The sequence below is a fragment of the Pristiophorus japonicus genome, chromosome X (genome assembly GCF_044704955.1).
Source record: "Pristiophorus japonicus isolate sPriJap1 chromosome X, sPriJap1.hap1, whole genome shotgun sequence".
Lineage (NCBI taxonomy): Eukaryota > Metazoa > Chordata > Chondrichthyes > Pristiophoridae > Pristiophorus > Pristiophorus japonicus.
In genome coordinates, this window is record NC_092010.1 from 18,987,028 (window position 1) to 19,009,168 (window position 22,141).

The following is a 22,141-nucleotide window of genomic DNA, read 5'->3' on the forward strand; positions in this document are numbered from 1 at the left end:
TGTGGCCCGCCCAGCGGAGCTGATCAAGTGTGGTCAGTGCTTCGATGCTGGGGATGTTGGCCTGGTCGAGGACGTTAATGTTTGTGCATCTGTCCTCCCAGGGGATTTGTAGGATCTTGCGGAGACATTGTTGGTGGTATTTCTCCAGCGACTTGAGGTGTCTACTGTACATGGTCCACGTCCCTGAGCCATATAGGAGGGCGCGTCTCACTACAGCCCTGTAGACCATGAGCTTGGTGACAGTTTTGAGGGCCTGGTCTTCAAACAGTCTTGTCCTCAGGCGGCCGAAGACTGCACTGGCGCACTGGAGGCGATGTTGAATCTCGTCGTCAATGTCTGCTCTTGTTGATAAGAGGCTCCCGAGATAAGGGAAGTGGTCCACGTTGTCCAGGGCCGCGCCATGGATCTTGATGACTGGGGGGCAGTGCTGTGCGGCGAGGACAGGCTGGTGGAGGAACTTTGTCTTACGGATGTTTAGCGTAAGGCCCATGCTTTCGTACGCCTCGGTAAATACGTTGACTATGTCCTGGAGTTCAGCCTCTGTATGCGCGCAGACGCAGGCGTTGTCCGCGTACTGTAGCTCGACGACAGAGGTTGGGGTGGTCTTGGACCTGGCCTGGAGACGGCGCAGGTTGAACAGGTTCCCACTGGTTCTGTAGTTTAGTTCCACTCCAGCGGGGTGCTTGTTGACTGTGAGGTGGAGCATTGTAGCGAGGAAGATTGAGAAGAGGGTTGGGGTGATGACACAGCCCTGTTTGACCCCGGTCTGAACATGGATTGGGTCTGTGATGGATCCGTTGGTAAGGATCACGGCCTGCATGACATCGTGGAGCAGGCGGAGGATGGTGACGAACTTTTGGGGGCATCCGAAACGGAAAAGAATGCTCCATAGACCCTCGCGGTTGACAGTGTCAAAGGCCTTTGTAAGGTCGAAGAAGGCCATGTATAAGGGCTGGCGCTGCTCCCTGCATTTTTCCCCAAACACAGGCCCCAACCCAGATCCCTGAGGGACGCCACTAGTCACATCCTGATAATGAGAGTACCTGCCCATTATCCCTACTCTCTGGGGCCGAAATTGCCCCGCGCCACGTTTCCAGATCCGGGCCTGGAAGTTCCGCCCTCAGCGCAGAATTCGGCCCTTCCGCCCCTCAACGGAGGCGGAGCGCTATCGGAGGTGCTCCGCGTCTGTGGAGGGGCGCTCCCGGGGAAGTCGACGCTCTGGAGCCCAGCGCCCCGCTGGCAACGTCAGCGCGGTGCGGATGCTCCACGTCGCGCTGACGCGGCAGAACACCTCCCCTGCTTCAGTTAAAGGGGAGGGCCGCTGCGCGCTCTGCCGTCCCTTTGGCGGCCACCATTGGACGCCCTCGACCGGCCCAACAGCCCGCCACCCATAACGGAACACCGGGCTGCAGGATGGAGGCCTGGTCGAGGCGAGGGCCGCCTCGGTCACCTGCCGCTCGGCCAATTTCCCAACCAGGTCAATCATTTCAATTCCATGAGCTTCAACCTTAGGTAACAGTCTCCTATGAGAGACTTTATCAAATGCCGTTTGAGGACTGGAGGAGTCTTTAATGGTCCTACCTGCAATTAGTGATAGGGTTTCTGGGAAGGGGAAGGGTGGCGCTGTAAAGATAAGAAAGCATCTAACTAAGACAAATGAGAGTGTGGGTGTAGATCAGGCACACCAGTGCAGATAGATAAGCAAACTGACAAACATATCTTGACAAACTTCTGAAGGGTGTTGAACTTTCTCCCATTCTGGGAGGTTGTCCACTTTACTACAGCACCGCATTGATCTCCTCAGCCACCTCTTTCCAGGCTGTCCTGACAGCCCCTTTCTGAAGAGGACAGGGGTGGGGGGGTCACCCTCGTATCCAGAAATGGCACGGCTCCTTGCCAGACCCTCCCTCAACAGGACCTCCGGGGCTTGAAACGACCGATCCTGGGGGAATTGTTGGAGTTCTGGCTCATTTCCTTGAAGACCTCGCAGCAACACCAGAACAAAAAGGAAGTTGTTTCCCCAGAGCAGGACATACCAGGGATGGATTCAAAGTGCAGCATCTGTGCTTGTCAAACACTGCGCCAAAACCGCCCGCTAGCCGGGCTCCCAGTGCATCGCGCAAAATGCCGGCAATATGCTCCTGAACAGACCTCCCAACAGCTGTGGAGGGCTCCTCCATGCGCCAGTGATGGAAAGTGCCAAGCGCAAAGTGCCGGTAATTGCACCGGAAGCGCAATTTCAGCCCCAGGGTATGCAAACTGAATGCACTGGTTATCCTGGGTAACTCTGTAACTCTTTCCTGTGCTTTGCAGCCTGCGCTAATGGTTGATGACGAACTTGATAATCCCAAGCCTGGGGAAGAGAACGGGCCAGGAGGTAGGTCTGGGGTCAGCAGCAGCAATGCACATAGTTGTTAGAATGTTCTTTTGCGATGAATGTAACAAATTTACCGACCAGACTGATGTCCACCTTGACCCTCGGGTCATTTGTCTCAGTGTTTGCCACCAAACCCGTCCACAACAGGGATAGGCTGCACCGGGTCTCTGTTCAATGACCAATCCCCTTATTTAACTGCAGAATGATCCTCCTTTTTAAATGGCAATATGACTGCCATTTCAAAACTGCCATTTCAAAATGTTTCGACACATTGAAGAAACCCCCAGCAGAAATAACCACACGGGGACAAAATTTGGCGGAGGCGCAGATCGGGTGTTATCAGATCAGCCGCCTGTGGTAAACAATGGTGCCCATCACACGCCCCTCCCCTGATGCGCCCCGTCACACGCCCCTCCCCTGATGCGCCCCATCCCTGATGCACCCCTCCCCTTATACACCCCGCCCCCGATACCCCACATCTCCTTATGCGCCCCATCCCCTTGTGCGCCCCGTCCCCTTGTGACCCCCCCGCCCCTTATGCGCCCCGCCCCTTATACCTCCCTATATATGCCCGTCCCTTACGCGCCCCTCCCCTTGCACACCTCACTGCCCATTACACAAAGTCCATTGAAGTCACTGGCAAGAATAAAATGGCCGTGGCATCTAACAGATGTCCAATCTGCTGCCGTCCACTTTCCACCCCTGCCGGAGTGGAATTCTACCTCCCAATGTGTTTTCAGTTTATAAAACTCATGACCAGACGAGAAGGGGAGACTCAGTTGTGCTGAAGTTGAATTTGTTCTCCCTGATGTTCCCTCCCCCTGCCACTTCCATGCCCTCGTGAGGTGTAGCGTACAATGCAGCTAACTCAGGGTCACACTGTACCTGACGAGAAGTGCTTGCGCATTTCTGGGAACAGCTGGATTTGTGGGCTTAAATACCCTTTTTAAAAAAAAAAAAAAAAAATTGCTGGTAATGAGAAAAACAGGAGGCATCTGAACGTTAATGAGTGTGAGTTGTTTGTTGAAGAGAGAGGGGAAAGTGCTACAGTGAGAAAAGCAGAGAGACAGCAACCACGAGGGGCAGCTGCTGCTATGTCAGTGCTGCTGTGGGCCCATCTCACTGGGGAGGTCACTGTGGTACGTTCAGAGCTACGAGAGTCGAGGCCCACTGTGTCCCAGCGGGAGATCGCCACAGTCGGAGGCCTTGCATGGACCATTGTCCTCTCATCCGATTCTTGCAAAAACTGCTGATGGAAAGGAAGACAGCTACCCACCGATAAACGAGTGTGAGACCCGCAACAGCGCACTCTCCAGCAATTCGCATTTGCGTGAATGTTTTAGTCTTTCTATAATACTGGAGATTTTCCAAATGAGTTGAATCTAATTATTTTGAGTCCCCTCATTCTTCCACAGTCTACGGATGAAATGGTGGCTTTCATTAAAACAAGACTGATCCACTCCAGCCCCTGGACCTCACTTAGAATGTGGGCCTGATTGTGATGTTGATTTTTGGATGGCTCCAAGCATCACCTTCTAATGAGGTGTTTTTTGTGAGTGGAGCCCCTCAGAAATAACTGCGATCTTCTGATTATTGCAGGAGGAGAAGCACCGGACAAAAAAGACAAGAGTAATCCAGATGAGGCAAAGGTAACTCTGGGGGCTATTGTCGAGGGCATGGACCATAGACGTGGCCACGAAGTCAGTGGAGTGCACATGGGAGCTTTCTTCACACACCAGACATGGCTGAGCAATTTTCCTGGATTGCAGAGAGGAAATTGGACACAGGAGCAAAGCTCATCTCCCCTCATCTGTAAATGTCACAGATATTTAGAGTTATGCTAAACCTTTATAAATCGCTGGTTTATAAATCAGCTCGGCTATTTAGTCCAATTCTAGGCACCACACTTTAGGAGCGGAGTCCAGGCCTTTGAGAGAGTCCAGACGCGATTAACCAGAATGGTACCAGGGACTTCAGTATGTGGATAGACTGCAGAAGCTGGGATTGTTCTCCTTCGAGCAGAGAAGGTTAAGAGATTCGATGGAGGTGTTCAAAATCATGAAGGGTTTTGATAGAGTAAATGGGGAGAAGCTGTTCCCACTGGCAGGAGGGTCGGTAACCAGAGGACGCAGATTGGCGAAACAACCAGAGGGAGAGATGAAGAGAGTTGTTGTGATCTGGAACGCGCTGCCTGAAAGGACAGTGGGAGCAGATTCAATAGTAACTTTCAAAAGGGAGTTGGATAAATACTTGAAAAGGAAAATATTGCAGATATATGGGGAAAAAGCTGGGGAAAGCTCTTTCACAGAGCTGGTACAGGCTCGACGAGTCAAATGGCCGCCTCCTGTGCTGTAAGACTCTATGACACAGTTGCCTGATTTACTACCTCTCCTGAAGTGAGCGTCTCCAATGTCCATCACCCAGCAAAGCCAAAATAAAGCACTGAAGAATATTGTCATGGCATTGCTGTGGAATCAGAAGACTGTAATGTGGTCTGTTTAGACTGGCAATGCACCTGCCTACTTTTCCCTTGACCCCTGTTCCAACCCTGGTGTTCTTTCTGTCTCTCCCCTATTTAAAGTACAGTATCCACTGGAGGTATTGCATTCTAGTCCCACTTGAGGGGCTGGGGAATAAGGGGTATGGGCTAGGTGATCAGGGACAGGGGGTATTATAGGGTTAGGAGATTGGGGTATGGGATACGGCACGGGGGTATGGGATAGGTGATCAGGGACAGGGGGTATTATAGGGTTAGGAGATTGGGGTATGGGATAGGTGATCAGGGAAAGGGGGTATTATAGGGTTAGGAGATTGGGGTATGGGATAGGTGATCAGGGACAGCGGTTATTATAGGGTTAGGGGATTGGGGTATGGGATACGGCACGGGGGGTATGGGATAGGTGATCAGGGACAGGGCGTATTATACAGTTAGGAGATTGGGATATGGGATACGGCACGGGGGGTATGGGATAGGTGATCAGGGACAGGGGGTATTATAGGGTTCGGAGATTGGGGTATGGGATACGGCACGGGGCTATTGGATCAAGCACGGGGTATGAAATTGGCGGACAGAGTGTATAGGATAGAGGAAAGGGGGTATGGGATAAAGGAAGGGGTATGGGATAGAGAACAAAGGGGTATTGGATAGGGGAATGGGATAGAGCTTTGGGGAAAGGGCAGGGGACTAGGAATAATTGGATCGCTCGTTCAAAGAACCAGCATTGACTCGATGGGCCAAATGGCCTCCTTCTGTGCTGTATGGTTCTGTGATATTCCTGGCCCTTGGCCTGCCACTTCATTCAGTTCCCTGTGCCCTGCTCCAGTATAGAGCCAGCGGGATTGGCCACTATAGGGGTAAGTTTTAGAACTGAGCTCTCCTGGCACGATAGAGTGCACACTGGCAAAGTGGGTGCATCGGATTTTCCAGCCGTGCAATGTTCTGAGTATCAAATGGGAAATCGTGCGGGTCACAAACCGAGTTCCCGATCGACGCTTCATCCCCAGAATACGAAAACCGCAAATTCCACCAATCATCTCTTACTTTTGCCAAGAAACATGGCTCTTTAGATATCAATACTGAATGCAACTGAAGTTCCTTTGTGCACTATTTTAGTGGAGGCGTTAAATTGTTTAGAGGGTGAAATTATGAGGACAGGTTGCATAAACTCGGCTTGTATTCCCTCGAGTTTAGAATATTGAGGGGGGATCTGATCGAGGTTTTTAAGATTCGATAGGGTAGATATGGACAAACCAATTCCTCTGCGGGGGGTAGGGGAGGTGGCAGAAAATCAAGAACAAGGGGGCATAACCTTAAAGGGGTGATGTCAGGAAGCACGTCTTCACACAAAGGGTAGTGGGAATCTGGAACACTCTCCCCCAAAACACTGTGGATGCTGGGGGTCCAATTGGAGCTTTGAAGACTGAGGCTGATCGATTTTGTTGGGTAAGGGTATCGAGGGATATGGAGCAAAGGCAGGTAAATGGGGTTAATGTACAGATTGGCAATGATCGGATTGACTGGCGGAACAGGCTCGAGGGGCTGAATGGCCTCCTCCTGTTCCTATGTTGCCATGTTTATGTTAAATGGGTTAGCACCAGTTAAAATAATGGCAAGAGGAATTGCATTAGCCTTCAGACACTGATACTTAAAGAACAAAATAATCATTGGTTTTTGGTTCAACCTTGTCCCCGTCTCCTATTTAAGTCTAGAACGTGGTTGGAGACTACGCTACAGTCTCAGACTTGACGTTTACCTCCTGCTGTGCTCTCCATATTTTGATGCACACTAGAATTCTAAAGTGACCTGGTAAGTAGAGATTGCTAATTCTTTTGCCAGTGGATAGCTGCACTATGTGCTGTGGTGCTGAGCTGCAGAGGCCAGAACAACCCCTTGCTTATTCTTGGGTCTGGGCTGATCTTGGTCCAAGTGGGCGGGCGGGGGGAGGGGGGAGGTACAAGGCTCTACATTTTCCCCAGACAAAGGAGGAGAAAAATCAGCCAGGGCTCCGAATCCTGGGCACTATCCTGGGACCCCTGCTGGAAAGGTCAGGGCAAGATCAGTCTGCACTGAGACCCCTTGCAGTCAAATAGCCTGCCAACTCCTCTTGTCCAGGCTCACAAAGAATGACCACTTACTGGAGGCCAGCTAGCACCAATGGTACCATATCATAGCAAGATTCCAGAGAGGAGGAGAGAGCATTGGAGACAAAAACGTCCTGATTAACGTCCAGACACGTGTATATGTTCAGTCGAAAAATGGTGCTTCTTGCTGCTAATATTCTGATGCCAACCATTTCAACCACTCTCGTCTTGTCTCTTTGCACAGAACAAAAAGCCACAGCCAGGTATGCGAGGAGGCTTCGCACAGACTCACTATTTTGTGGCATTGTACAGATACAAAGCACAGGAGAAGGATGATCTGGATTTCCAGTAAGTCCCATCTCAGCACATCGTCTGATATCGTTCATTCTGGGCTTTATGCAATTCTTCTGCACAAGACCCACTGATCAGCCCTGATGGATCCTGTAAGATTCGGATCACAGGTCACACACAGATTACCCAAAAGAGTCTTGGGAGTTGTAAGGCATTTTATTAAGGAGCGGTAGTTCAAATATAGTCAAACACAATACACAATCAGGATAGGCATAGTAGACATACAACTGTGCCAAGTAGCTGGTACCGATCCCGATCGGACTGGTGGCGTGAACAGCTCTTCTCTGCACCGTCTATGTTAAAATGCTCTATAGATAGCTCTTTTATTTTCTTTTTAGGGATGGGCCTGGGGTAAGATAATGGACACGACCATTTAACCTACAAGGGCTCTTCCCAAACCAGAGTGCCCAATGGCTCGTCGAGTTCTTTGTCTCAACTCTCAGATGAAAAACCCTCTTCTTCACATGTCTTTCTTGTTTATACTTTCTGAAGGCCCATCCATCTGATTTCCTCCTATCTCCCCTGTCCTTATCCTCCCAAGTTTGGAGTCAGACAGGCCATTCTCGGCCTTCAGAGGTTTGTAGCTGTTTGTTATCGGTTATTTATGTTCATGCTGTTCAAATAGCTTTAGTTATGCAAAATGAACGATTTCATTCCATTATGTTATAACATCCACAGGAAATCAAAAACATAAGCAGATTCTAAGCGCCTGTTCAGTTATTCTAACACCAGTCTGAAGGGACTTTTTTGGCGAGTAGGTGGATGGGTGAGTGGGCGGGCAGGTGGGTGGGTGAGTGGGCAGGTGGGTGGGTGAGTGGGCGGGCAGGTGGGTGGGCAAGCAGACAGATGAGTGGGTGGGCAGGCGGGCGGAGGTGGAGTGAGTGAGTGAGTGGATGGATGGATGGGTGCATGGCTGGGTGTGTAGATGGATCGACCGATGAGTGCGTGTCAGTTTGAGCTCCTGCCCTGTCCCCTATTCTTTCTCCCTGTTCTATTTTACTTAAAATTAATGCATACAAAACATAGATTAGATGATGATTTTATTTTTTCAAAAGGTCCATTAACGTTCTTCCTCCTGCCTCTCACCATTGATTTTGGAGGTGGGCGCACCTTTCAGTGAGCTGTGTTTTAATTGGCTGAGAACTGGCTTGAAAGACTTTTTTTTTATCCCTGCCATCTGAAAACCCAGCTCGCAGAGGTCACCAGGTGACACATAAAAAGAAAACTTCAAAGAGCGGTGAGGACCTGCCGCAATGATATCCCCAGCGGAATCTTCTGGAACCTGCTGAGGCACATGGAGGGTTAAAAGTAGAGCTGCAATCACAATCACAAGGATTAATCTCACACTGCTGTGTGCAAAAACCCAGGAGAAAAATCATAGGGCCATTTCAAAAATGGGATGTGTTTTTTGTTCATTTTCTTTGAATACTTTTGTTTATCAGTTATTAAAATATTGGAGATGGGGGGGGCGGGGTGATGTGGGGAAGGCTGTTTGGCTAGGTGTGAGGTCATGTGATGTAAGCTCCAGGAATATGTTGGTGACCCTAGCCACACAATCGCAGCTCACAGGAAAGCGTCATCACTTGGAGTTGAAAGCAGAATGGTAATAGGATTAAGGGCGTGCTTTGGATGATAAAGGAATGGTGACTGACAGTCCTGGCTCAGTAATGCAATACTCACGGCCTACCTTGTGCTTTCTTTTACAGTGCGGGGGACAGAGTAGCTGTTTTTGATGACTCCAATGAAGAGTGGTGGAAGGTAAGTTCTGTTATCGAGAGTCCATCCGAGTGCACGTCACACACCCACTGGGCTGAAAGTGTCCTGAGAAGATTTCGTGACGAATGTTTTGAGGCGTTTGTATGGAATTCCTCTGTCTGTTATGGTAAAGAATGTTTTAGTCTGAGATTCACACCCTTAGCAGGTAGGACATTTCATCCAGGCTTTTGCGAGGGTGCAGAGGGGATTTAAAAGAAAGACTTGCATTTCTATAGCGCCTTTCACGACCACCGGACATCTCAAAACGCTTTACAGCCAATGAAGTACTTTTGGAGTGTAGTCACTGTTGTAATGTAGGAAACACGGCAGCCAATTTGCGCACAGCAAGCTCCCACACACAGCGATGTGATGATGACCAGATCATCTGTTTTAGTGATGTTGGTTGAGGGATGAATATTGGCCAGAACACCGGGGATAACTCCCCTGCTCTTCTTCGAAATAGTGCCGTGGGATCTTTTACTAAATTTACACAATTTACGAGAATGGCACCAGGGATGAGGGACTTCAGTTATGTGGAGAACCGAGAGAAGCTTTAGAATAGTGATGGTTCAGCGTAAAATGATAGAATGATTCAGCACAGAAAGAGGCCATTCAGCCCTTCGTGGCAGTGCTGGCTCTTCAAAAGAACCATCCAATTAGCCCCATGTCCCTGCTGCTTCCCCATGGCCCTGCATGTTTTTCCCCTTCAAGACTAAAAAATAATAGAGAGGGAAGATAGATAATGAAAGTAAACTAGCACGGAATATAAAAACAGATAATAAGAGTATCTACAGGTACATAAAAATGAAGAGAGTGGCTAAAGTAAATGTTGGTCCCCGAGAGGATGAGACTGGGGAATTAATAATGGCGAACAGGGAAATAACAGAGACGTTGAACAAATATTTTGTATCGGTCTTCACGGTAGAAGACACTAAAAACACCCCAATAGTGGATAATTAAGGGGCTATAGGGAGGGAGGAACTTAATATAATCACTATCACTAATGAAGTAATACTCGGTAAAATAATGGGACTAAAGGCAGACAAGTCTCCTGGACCTGATGGCTTACATCCTAGGGTCTTAAAAGAAGTGACTGCAGAGATAGTGAATGCATTGGTTGTAATCTACCAAAATTCCCTGGATTCTGGGGAGGTCCCAGCGGATTGGAAAACCGCAAATGTAACGCCCCTATTTAAAAAAGGAGGCAGACAGAAAGCAGGAAACTTTAGACCAGTTAGCCTAACATCTGTCGTTGGGAAAATGCTGGAGTCCATTATTAAGGAAGCAGTAGCGGGACATTTGGAAAAGCATAATTCAATCAAGCAGAGTCAGCATGGATTTATGAAAGGGAAATCATATTTGACAAATTTGCTGGAGTTCTTTGAGGATGCAACGAGCAAGGTGGATAAGGGGGAACCCAGTGGATGTGGTGTATTTGGATTTCCAGAAGGCATTCGATAAGGTGCCACATAAAAGGTTACAATACAAGATAAAAGTTCACGGGGTTGGGGGTAATATATTAGCGTGGATAGAGGATTGGCTAACTAACAGAAAACAGAGAGTCGGGATAAATGGGTCATTTTCCAGTTAGCAAACAGTAACTAGTGGGGTGCCGCAGGGATCGGTGCTGGGGCCTCAACTATTTACAATCTATATTAATGACTTGGATGAAGGGACCGAGTGTAATGTAGCCAAGTTTACTGATGATACAAAGATGGGTGGGAAAGCAAGTTGTGAGGAGGACACAAAAAAATCTGCAAAGGGATATAGACAGGCTAAGTGAGTGGGCAAAAATTTGGCAGATGGAGTATAATGTGGGAAAATGTGAGGTTATCCACTTTGGCAGAAAAAACAGAAAAGCAAATTATAATTTAAATGGAGAAAAATTGCAAAGTGCTGCAGTACAGAGAGACCTGGGGGGCCTTATGCATGAAACACAAAAAGTTAGTATGCAGGTACAGCAAGTAATCAGGAAGGCAAATGGAATGTTGGCCTTTATTGCAAGGGGGATAGAGTAGAGAAGTCCTGCTACAACTGTACAGGGTATTGGTGAGGCCACATCTGGAGTACTGCGTACTGTTTTGGTCTCCGTATTTAAGGAAGGATATACTTGCATTGGAGGCTGTTCAGAGAAGGTTTACGAGGATGATTCCGGAGATGAGGGGGTTGACTTTTGAAGATAGGTTGAGTAGGTTGGGCCTATACCCATTGTTCAGAAGAATGAGAGGTGATCTTATCGAAACTTATAAGATAATGAGGGGGCTCGACAAGATGGATGCAGAGGATATTTCCACTCATAGGGGAAACTAAAACTAGGGTGTCTTAGAATAAGGGGCTGCCCATTTAGAACTGAGATGAGGGGGAATTTCTTCTCTGAGGGTTGTAAATCTGTAGAATTGTCTGCCCCAGAGAGCTGTGGAGGCTGGGTCATTGACTAAATTTAAGGCGGAGATAGACAGATTTTTGAGTGACAAGGGAGTAAAGGGTTATGGGGAGCGGGCGGGGAAGTGGAGCTGAGCCCAGGATCAGATCAGCCATGATATTAAATGGCGGAGCAGGCTCGAGGGGTCAAATGGCCTACTCCTGCTCCTATTTCTTATGTTCTTAAGTATTTATCCAATTCCCTTCCCGAAAGTTACTATTGAATCTGCTTCCACCGCCCTTTCAGACAGTGCATTCCAGATCCAAGGCCTGAATGAAATGTGTGAATCTCAGGCTAAAACATTCTCGCTCCGAAAAAAAAAAAAAAAAATTCTGCTCATGTTGGCTCTGGTTCTTTTGCCAACTACTTTACATCTGTGTCCTCTGGTTACTGATCCTTCTGCCACTGGAAACTGCTTCTCCCTATTTACTCTATTAAAACCCCTCATGATTTTGAACACCTCTATCAAATCTCCCCTTAACCTTCTCTGCTCCAAGGAGAACAACCCCAGCTTCTCCAGTCTATCCACATAACTGATCCTGGAACCATTCTCGTAAATCTCCTCTGCACGCTCCCTGAGGCCTTGACACCCTTCCTAAGGTGTGGTGCCCAGAATTGGACAAAATTCTATAACTGAGGCCTAACCAGTGTTTTCTAAAGGTTTAGCATAACTTCCTTGCTTTCATAAGAACAGAAGAAATAGGAGCAGGAGTAGGCCATATGGCCCCTCGAGCCTGCTCCGCCATTCAATAAAATCATGGCTGATCTGATCATGGACTCAGCTCCACTTCCCTGCCCGCTCCCCATAACCCCTTATCCCCTTATCGGTTAAGAAAATGTCTATTTCTGTCTTAAATTTATTCAATGTCCCAGCTTCCACAGCTCTCTGAGGCAGCGAAGTCCACAGATTTACAACCCTCTGAGAAAATAAATTTCTCCTCATCTCTGTTTTAAATGGGCGGTCCTTTATTCTAAGATCATGCCCTCTAGTTCTAGTCTCTCCCATCAGTGGAAACATCCTCTCTGCATCCACCTTGTCAAGCCCCCTCATAATCTTATACATTTCGATAAGATCACCTCTCATTCTTCTGAATTCCAATGAGTAGAGGCCCCACCTACTCAACCTTTCCTCATAAGTTAACCCCCTCATCTCCGGAATCAACCGAGTGAACCTTCTCTGAACTGCCTCCAAAGCAAGTATATCCTTTCGTAAATATGGAACCAAAACTGTACGCAGTATTCCAGGTGTGGCCTCACCAACACCCTGTATAATTGTAGCAAGACTTCCCTGCTTTTATACTCCATCCCCTTTGCAATAAAGGCCAAGACAAAATTAATTGTCACTTGTACTCTCTCCCTCTATTAATAAAGGCAATCATCATGTATGCTTTTTAACAGTCTTCTCAACCTGCCCTGCCACCTTCAGCAATTTGTGTACATACACCCCCAGGTCTCTCTGATCCTGCACCCCCTTTAGTTTATATTACCTCTCCTCGTTCTTCCGCCCAAAATGAATCACTTCACACTGCTCTGTGTTAAATGTTCTTGCCACGTGTCTGCCATGTTACCAGTCTGACTGTGTCCTCCTGAAGTCTGTTACTGTCCTCCTCATTGTTTACTACATTTCAGAGTTCCGTGTCATCTGCAAACTTTGAAATGATGCCCTGTATACCCAAGTCCGGGTCATTAATGTAAATCAGAAATAGCAGTGTTCCTAATACCAACCCCTGGGGAACACCACTGTATACTTCCCTCCAGTCTGAGAAAGAACTGTATACCACTACTCTCTGCTTTCTGTCCCTTAGCCAATTTTGTATCCATGCTACCACTATCCCTTTAATCCCATGGGCTTTAATTTTGCTAACAAGTCTAGTATGTGGCACTTTGTTAAATGCCTTTTGAAAGTCCATGTACACAACATCAACTGCACTACCCTCATCAACCCTTTCTGTTACTTCATCAAAGAACTCGACCAAGTTAGTAAAACATGATTTGCCTTTAACAAATCTGTTCTGACTTTCATTTATTAACCCTATGTTTCCAAGTGACAATTACTTTTGTCTCAGATTATTGTCTCTCAAAGTTCTCCCACCACTTTTCTACTTCGAGTACTGCCAACCTTTTAATTACCTCCTCTTTATCTATTTTGATCCTATCCCATATCGCGACTGCCTCCTCCTTTACTGCTACATGGGCAGAATCCTCTTCTCGAGTGAAGATAGATGCAAAGTACTCATTTAGTGCCTCAGCCATGCCCTATGCTCCACAGTAAGATTTCCTTTTTGGTCCCTATTCGCTCCACCCTTCCTTTGACTACACTTTTACTATTTATGTGTTTATAAAAGACTTTTGGGTTCCCTTTCATGTTAGTTTCTAATCTATTCTCATACTCTCTCTTGTCCCTCTTATTCCCTTTTTTTAAATCTCCTCTGCACTTTTTATATTCAGCTTGGCTCTCTACTGTGTTATGAACCTTACAAATGTCATAAGCCTCCTTTTTCTGCCACATTTTACCCTCTGTATCTTTAGTCATCCAGGCAGCTCTAGCTTTGGATACCCTTCCTTTCCCTCTCACGGGAATGTGTCTACTCTGTACCCAAACCATCTCCTCATTGAAGGCCTCCCATTGTTCAATTACTGTTTTGCCTACCAATGTTTGATTCCAATCCACCTGGGCCAGATCCCTTTTCAACTCACTGAAGTTAGTCCTCCTCCAGTTAAGTATTTCCACATGTGATTGTATCTTGTCTATTTCCATAACAATGCTAAACCTGATGATGATATGATAATTCTTCCCCAAATGCTCCCCCACTGAAACATGCCCCACTTGCCCCACTTCATTCCCCAGAACTAGATCCAGCACTGCGTCCTTCCTCATTGGGCTGGAAATACACTGATCAAGAAAGTTCCCTTGTACACGTTTCATGAATTCCTCCCCCTTTCTGCCCTTTACACTGTTCCTATCCCAGTCTATATTGGGCTAGTTGAAGTCCCCCATTATCACTGCTCTATAGTTCTTGCAACTTAAATATAAGTGTGAGGTTATGCATTTGGGGAGGTCTAACAAGGCAAGGGAATACACATTAAATGGTACGACACTGAAAAGTATAGAGGAACAAAGGGACCTTGGCGTGCAGGTCCACAGATCCCTGAAGGTAGCAGGACAGGTGGTTAAGAAGGTATATCGATACTTGCCTTTATTAGTCGAGGCATGGAATACAAGAGCAGGGAGATTATGCTTGAACTGTATAAAACACTGGTTAGGCCGCAGCTGGAGTACTGCGTGCAGTTCTGGTCACCACATTACAGGAAAGATGTGATTGCACTGGAAAAGGGTGCAGAGGAGATTTACAAGAATGTTGCCGGGACTGGAGAATTTTCGCTATGGGGAAAGATTGGAGATGCTCGGTCTGTTTTCTTTGGAACAGAGGAGGCTGAGGGGAGACCAGATTGAGGTATAAAATTATGAGGGGCCTGGATAAAGTGGATAGGAAGGACCTGTTTCCCTTGGCAGAGGGGTCAACAACCAGGGGGCATAGATTTAAAGTAATTGGGGGAAGGTTTAGAGGAGATATGAGCTAAATTCTTCACCCAGAGGGTGGTGGGGGTCTGGAACTCACTGCCTGAAAAGGGTGGTAGAGGCAGAAACCCTCACCACATTTAAAAAATACTTGGATGTGCACTTGAAGTGCCGTAACCTACAGGGCAACGGACCGAGAGCTGGAAAGTGGGATTAGGCTGGATGGCTCTTTGTCGGCCGGCGTGGACATGATAGGCCGAAATGGCCTCCTTCTGTGCTGTAAATTTCTATGATTCTATGAAGTAGATGTCCAATAACAGCAGTATGATGGATGGATGGACTGGACTGAGAGCTGTAAGGATAAATCCAGATAGGGCTGATGGAATTGTTGTGTCAAGGAAAGCAGCAGGTTGAAGATATTCTAGGATGTGAGAGGAGATAGATAATATAGTTGTACTTCATTTATCTCAGGAATGTGGGGGAGGGCAGAGAAAATCTTTCCTCGTGTGATGGGGTACAGGCCGTGGTCTGAAGGAATGGGCTTGATGATCAAAACAGCCTTTTCTTGTTTTCCATATTCTAACAAACTGAAATTCCTTTGTGTGCTATTTATTGTAAAAATTGGTTACTGACTGAAAAAAAATACTGAACACAGGAGCCCCGGAAATCCACGGGCCAATGACCAAGGCAATCACAATGGGGTCGTAGCCACTGGGAACCTGTGACTGACTTTTTGGTGGACTCTCTAGGGCCACCGAATTAAAAATGAAGCTGAAAATGGTGGCCAAAGACGTCTGGCCATGGGTGGGGAATGCCAGCTCCCTCCTATCAGAAACGGGTCACAGATATACCCACCACCAAATCCCGACCCCGGTCCCAGCCTGGACCCCCCCAGGTAGGCCCGACAACTCCCGATGGTCACTGAGGTACCCCTGGTCTGACATGCCTCCACTGACCATACGCTGGGGAACAGTGAAGGCCCCAGGCCCTGGGAATATGGAGTCTCTGTCCATGGCCCTGCCCCATGGTGCTGTCTGCTGGCAGGAGGAAGTTTCGCCCCCAACAACCCATCGTGGGTGCTTCAGTGCACGGCATATCCGGATTCTGGCCTCATTCCCAGCTGTTCTGGCACATTCCTGCAAAAGGTCTGGTTAGACTACGCCAGAACAGCCGTGGATTTGCGAGGCCAGGAGCTTCATCTGAACACATTTGGACGAAGTCGTTCTTTTTTTACTCCATTTGCAGCAGTTCTGCAAACTCACGTGATTGCTTCGTGATGAATCAGTAAGGTTTACAAACCCATTTGACGTAAGGATGCTGTCTGGTATCGAAAGGATACGAAAGGCAACTTGAAACATCGTCAATCTGTCAGCAGTCCGGGTCGACTGTGAGTCACAGCACCGGTGTCGTGAGGGTGTGGGATATAAGACGTGGCAGCAGTGCAGTATGAATAGGGTATTAGTTACTGATTGCAATAGAAAATGTTTCTCACCCAAACGACCTTCCATTTCAGGGCAAAATCGGAGAGAAGTCTGGCTACTTCCCTGCAAACTACATCATAAGAGTGCGTGCAGGAGAACGGGTTCATCGAGTTGTACGGTCATTTGTTGGCAACAAGGAGATGGGCCAGATTACCCTGAAGAAAGATCAGGTATGTTAAACGGAGACGATGACAATTCAGATGCCCTTCAACACTTGTTCCCGTGCCCAGTGCTTCGCCAGGCAAGCCCCACGCTTCCTATGAACTCTGTGGGCAAAGTAATCTGGGAGGGTGGTGCATGCTGGGTGAACAATGAAGCCCTTTCCCTCTTGATGAGGAGAAATTTCTTCTCTGAGGGTTGTAAATCTATGGAATTCGCTGCCTCAGAGAGCTGTGGATGCTGGGACATTGAATAAATTTAAGACAGAGATAGACAGTTTCTTGACCGATAAGAGGTTATGGGGAGCGGGCAGGGAAGTGGAGCTGAGTCCATGATCGGATCAGCCATGATCTTATTGAATGGCGGAGCAGGCTCGAGGAGCTGTATGGCCTACTGCTCCTATTTCTTATTGATACGCTCAACTAATATAATCCAGGACACCTTGTACTCCCTGGATAGCTTCAATAGATAGACAAGCGACACTCTGACAGACTGTATATCTCAGGCCTTAAACTGCGAATCAGGTTTATTATGAAATCAATTTAAGCGGGAGCTGTAGTAAACAAATGTTTCACTGGATTACAGAACTGTACCAGAAACACGGGGACACAAGTATACGTGACCAAAGCACAAAACTGCCTGGAAGGGCAGTGAAAGCAGATTCAATGATAACTTTCAGAATTGGACAAGGGAACGAGTTGGGGTTGAGGGTTATGGTGAGGAGGTGGGTAGGTGGGGTTGATCTATTGGGCCGAATGGCTTTTTCCTGTTTCTATAATTCCTTTATCAGAAAGCTCATAATTCCTTCAAATCATATAGTATCAAAATAGCAAAATGACACACGGCACAAGTCTCTTTCCACATGTTAAATTGGTTTGCTCCGTCTACCAACTGGGGGTTGCATGGGGAGCTGGGGCGTGAATTGACTACAGCAAATGGTTGAGCGTACATTCTCAGCCGTGCTATGGGAGGGTGAGGGGACTTGTCCACCTGGTGGCGAGGCCGCTCCCTCATAGGGCAGGAACTAAAACTGGAGGAAGGGGTCCCTGAGCCATTCTCATACACGGCACCCAAGCAATCAGTTCAAGAGCAAGGTTTGAAGCAAGGCCCAGGAGCTGGTGCCAGAACACGTTGCGTTGATCTCTCTCATTGTTCTATCCTTCAACTTGTGACAGATTGTTCTGCAGAAAGGAGAGGAAGTCAACGGCTACATCAAGGTGTTCACTGGCCGGAAGGTGGGAATGTTCCCTGTTAACTTCCTCGAGGAAATCTGAGCACGTGCAAGAGCCAGGAGAAGAAGCCTTGAGATGGCTGTTCCAAATCTGTAACAGTGCCCAACTTCTCCACTTTTTGAAGAAACTGTCTCCACCTGGCTGTGTGGAGGAAACGTATTTCGTGCTCGTGTCCGAGCCAGCTGGAAGGAATCTTCTTGACAAAAATGGAGGACTGTTGCTATGAAGATCTGAGCGTACCTTGGTGTGTTAGGAAAACATTATTTTGAAGATAAAAAGATAGCTGATTTTATTTGTGTACTTAGGGTAGCACAAACTTGCCACCTTGTGTGAGACTTCACATTTTTAAGTTTTGTTTCTCTTTGCAGGAATTTCTAAGAAAATATTTATGAATAAGTTGAGGCAAATTCTACATTTGCGTAATCCATGCCCATAACTAGAAGCATTTGTGGAATCCATTCAACGAGAGTTGTTACTAAGTGGCAAAATGATGGATTTTTCAGGTCCGACATTGATTAGGCCAACCCGAATGGTTAAACTAGAAGCCGCAATGATACGGGCATGTGCCAGAGTTAGGACTGGAATGAGGGCGAAGAGACTTCATTCATAGTCTTTAATGCCAGTGCAAACGTTTAAAACTCAGCTGGCCCTTTCTCTACCCAAAGAGCTTCATCGCCCTTTGGAAAATAATGGACAACACTGATGACTCTTGGCTAGGGAAGCATTTCAGATGGGAAACTGATACTTAGAGAGCTGTCGTAATGGAAGGAATGTGGGAATGTTTCATGCTGTCACTGGAGAGAATTCAAGTAATGGCGTTTCCTCCTGGCCTTAGGAATATGTTTCCCAAATGGAAACGAGGAGAGAACCAAAAGCTACTGAGGGTATTGTTTAGACATCGCCAGTACTCAGTTTATAAGGAATGGGTCGTGTATTTTTCTGCAGCCACTGATTCTGTTCTGGGGAGCTCGATGAGCCCATCTGTTGGCGTCAGGATGGGCTGTTGATCGAATGACACATTAATGCAAATGGATACTAAGGTATGACTAGGCTAAGCATATTCCATTGTGAGCTATTTCTGTGAAGGGAGCAGATAGGGAATTGGAGACATAGATCAGGAATATAGTGCAGCAGGAGCGTAACTATTCCGAATTGGTTATGTTGATTTGTGTGTGTGTGTGTGTGTGTGTGTGTGATGTTATATCATTGGAAAGGTCTTTGAACATATAGGTTCTGCACAATGGCTTTTTATTAATTTCTGTTCTATTTTTATAGAATCTATTGGCTGCTGCTGTAATTTAGATGGTAAAATATTTCAGTTTTGCTGTGATAGAAGATTTATTTTTAGCCGCTTTGAGTGAGGGAGCTTGCTTCTTATTTTGTATTACTCTCTTTTCAATGTACTTTTCCCAGTTTAAATGTATGCCCTCTGGGCCTGACTCACCCTGAAGTAATATTCACCTTATCTATCCCATTTCATACTTTATATACCTCAATAAGGTCTCCTCTTCATCTTCTTGCCAATGGACTGTAGAATTTAAGCTTTAATCTTCCTCAGGGTCTGTCCCTTTTACACTTGGGACTATTCTTGTTGCTCTTCCCTGCACCCTCTCCAAAGTGACCCCTTTGAAGTGCGCTGACCACAATTGCACACACTATGCTCCTGGTGAGGTCTGCCCAGTGCATTATAAGGCCTCAGCATTACCTCTGGACACTTGTATCCCACTGTCTGGCTATGCACCCGAGCATTCTGCTTGTGTTTAACTGTTTCTCCATACCTTGTGATCGGGAACGCGCTGCCTGAAAGGGCGGTGGAAGCAGATTCAATAACTTTCAAAAGGGAGTTGGATAAATACTTAAGGAAAATGTGCAGGGCTATGGGGGAAAGAGCGGGGGGTGCGACTAATTGGGTAGCTCTACCAAAGAGCTAAATTTATCTGTGTTAAATTCATTCTTCATTGTATAGCTTCTGCAAACAGTGAACCACATCTTAGTGTTGTCCAAATTACAACAGTGACTACACTTCAAAACGACTTCATTGGCTGTAAAGCATTTTGGGACGTCCTGAGGTTGTGAAAAGCACTATAGAAATGCAAGGCTTTCTTTCTTTTCCCTCACAGCTCTTCCCTCTGACACCACTTATCTGCTTTATGGCTAGCCCCCGCACTGCCCCTCGGGTCTGGATGGTGCCCTAATGTCACAGTGACCACAACTCTGCCATTACTCCAGAAGCAGCAGGACCTCTGGGGTGTTGAACTTAGCTGGTTTGAGCAATAAATCCCAGGGAACAGTGGAAAAAGCTTTTGAAGTAGAGGAATATATAGGGCAACAAGAAGAGGATGGGGCACTGGGATTAGTTTTGGATTGCTCTATCAAGGAACTGGAACAAACACGATAGATTGAATGGCCTCCTGTGGTGTAAATCTCAATGGTTCCTGTTTGATTTTTTTTATGGCCACCTCACAATATTCAGACATGGTAAGCAATGCCTTTCAATGTTCCCCTTGACAAGTTCCATCCTGTTCATGGAGTGCATGTGTTTCTAGTTTTTACATCCAATATGCAGAGCTGAGCATTAAACTTCATTTGCCACTGAGCAGCCCAGGTTCAAACCCTGACATGCTCTCTTTGTAAGGTCCTGGCTGCTTCTTGTGAGTTAACAGTTCATCCCAACCTCTTGTCATTTGGAAATGTAACTATTTGCATTGAGACCGCCATTCCAGACCATGTCTGTATACCAGGAACTCAATGGCTGGGAATTTCCTTGTGGGAATGGAGTTTCCGCTGCACTTCTGACGAAGTTACACTGGCGGAACAGGAGCATCTCCCAGGACATTCCTGGCCAATGTTTCAGGGGATGTGATCTGTTGAAGGCCCCGACCTTAAAATTGTCAGCCGCCTTGCCCGTTTAGATGTTGGTTGACCCGCTGTGTAACTCCAGGATTTGGCAGTTCCTCATTTTATCAGTGCACGTTCCGTTTTTATCATTTCCCTCGATTTCGTAACGTTTATCTCACATCCCCCATTTTAAAAATAAATTATTCGCTTCTGCTCCTTTGGAGGTTCTTTGTCTGAGGGTGGGGGGGTCAATTTTCACGGTGGGATCTCCCGATCTCCTGCCTTTAACTTTGGCGAGAGACCGGTGGAAACTGCAGGTCGTGTCATTAATGCCTGAGTTATGTGACCACGGGTGGCTGTGCTCCCAAGACTCTGGGCGCCATGCAATGAATCCTATCCCCAGCTCCCCCCCCCCCCCCCCCCCGCCCCAACAGACGGGTACAACTGGCTCCTTGCTGGAAAACCCATGCGTGTAAAGGTCCGGGGAGGACAGGTTGGGCTCCGTTTGTGATCTGTTGCAGTTGAATAACCTGGCCACAGAAAATGGTGAGATACGAGAGGAATGTCGAACCCAGGAGTCATCGTTCTCAGTGGTCACTGCCTTCAGGAGGGGTGGGGGTGGGGTGAGCAGAGCAAAGAGGCAGACAATCGGTGATGGAGGGAATTTGGAGACAGAATAAATTCCTGGGAAAAAAAAAACAAGTTGCCGACTACGAAACTCCGAATTCCACCACGCTAGTCCCGTGGACCAGTCATGCTGAAGCAGACTCTGCACATCCCACACTCTTATCACATCGCCAATCACATGATCGTGTAGCTCTCTACACAAAAACCAGGGCCTGTGATCCAGCACAGTGCACTGAACACCAACAACAAGAGCGAAGACAGCAACCCCCGCCCCCTCTCCAGCTGGCTTTGTTACTGTTTAATCTCTTTCTCATTTCACTGAGTTGTGGAAGAATAGATGTCATTATTTTTAAGCGGATTTATCGCTTACGTCAGATTGGATTTTGCTGGCAGTAACCACAGGCACTCGTGTAGAAGGTGACGGTGGGAAAGGTCGAACTAACTGCCAGGTTTCTGGTTCTCTCTCCCTCCCGCTTTCCCTCCCCCTCCCCTCTTCCCCCTCCCCTCGTCTCCTTCTCCTCTTCCCCCTCCCCTCTTCCCCCTCCCCTCTTCCCCCTCCCCTCTTCCCCCTCCCCTCTTCCCCCTCCCCTCTTCCCCCTCCCTCGTCTCCTTCCCTCTTCCCCCTCCCCTCTTCCCCTCCCCTCTTCCCCTCCCCTCTTCCCCCTCCCCTCTTCCCCCTCCCCTCTTCCCCCTCCCCTCTTCCCCTCCCCTCTTCCCCTCTTCCCCTCCCCTCTTCCCCCTCCCCTCTTCCCCCTCCCCTCTTCCCCCTCCCCTCTTCCCCCTCCCTCTTCCCCCTCC

The 22,141-nt window shown here is 47.5% G+C and overlaps 1 protein-coding gene across 2 annotated transcripts in view; it reads left to right on the plus strand.

Moving 5' to 3' along the window:
* The window catches only part of stac3 (SH3 and cysteine rich domain 3), an 89,689-nt gene extending 67,757 nt beyond the window's left edge, over positions 1-21,932 (plus strand). For both annotated transcript variants that reach the window (XM_070869430.1, XM_070869429.1), the window contains exons 7-12: positions 2,314-2,377; positions 3,977-4,026; positions 7,203-7,306; positions 9,016-9,067; positions 16,520-16,657; positions 17,822-21,932. In XM_070869430.1, coding sequence (XP_070725531.1) covers positions 2,314-2,377; positions 3,977-4,026; positions 7,203-7,306; positions 9,016-9,067; positions 16,520-16,657; positions 17,822-17,920 — 507 coding nt within the window. In that variant the 3' untranslated portion in view covers positions 17,921-21,932. The remainder of the gene's footprint in view (positions 1-2,313; positions 2,378-3,976; positions 4,027-7,202; positions 7,307-9,015; positions 9,068-16,519; positions 16,658-17,821) is intronic.
* The last annotated feature ends 209 nt before the right edge of the window (positions 21,933-22,141 follow it).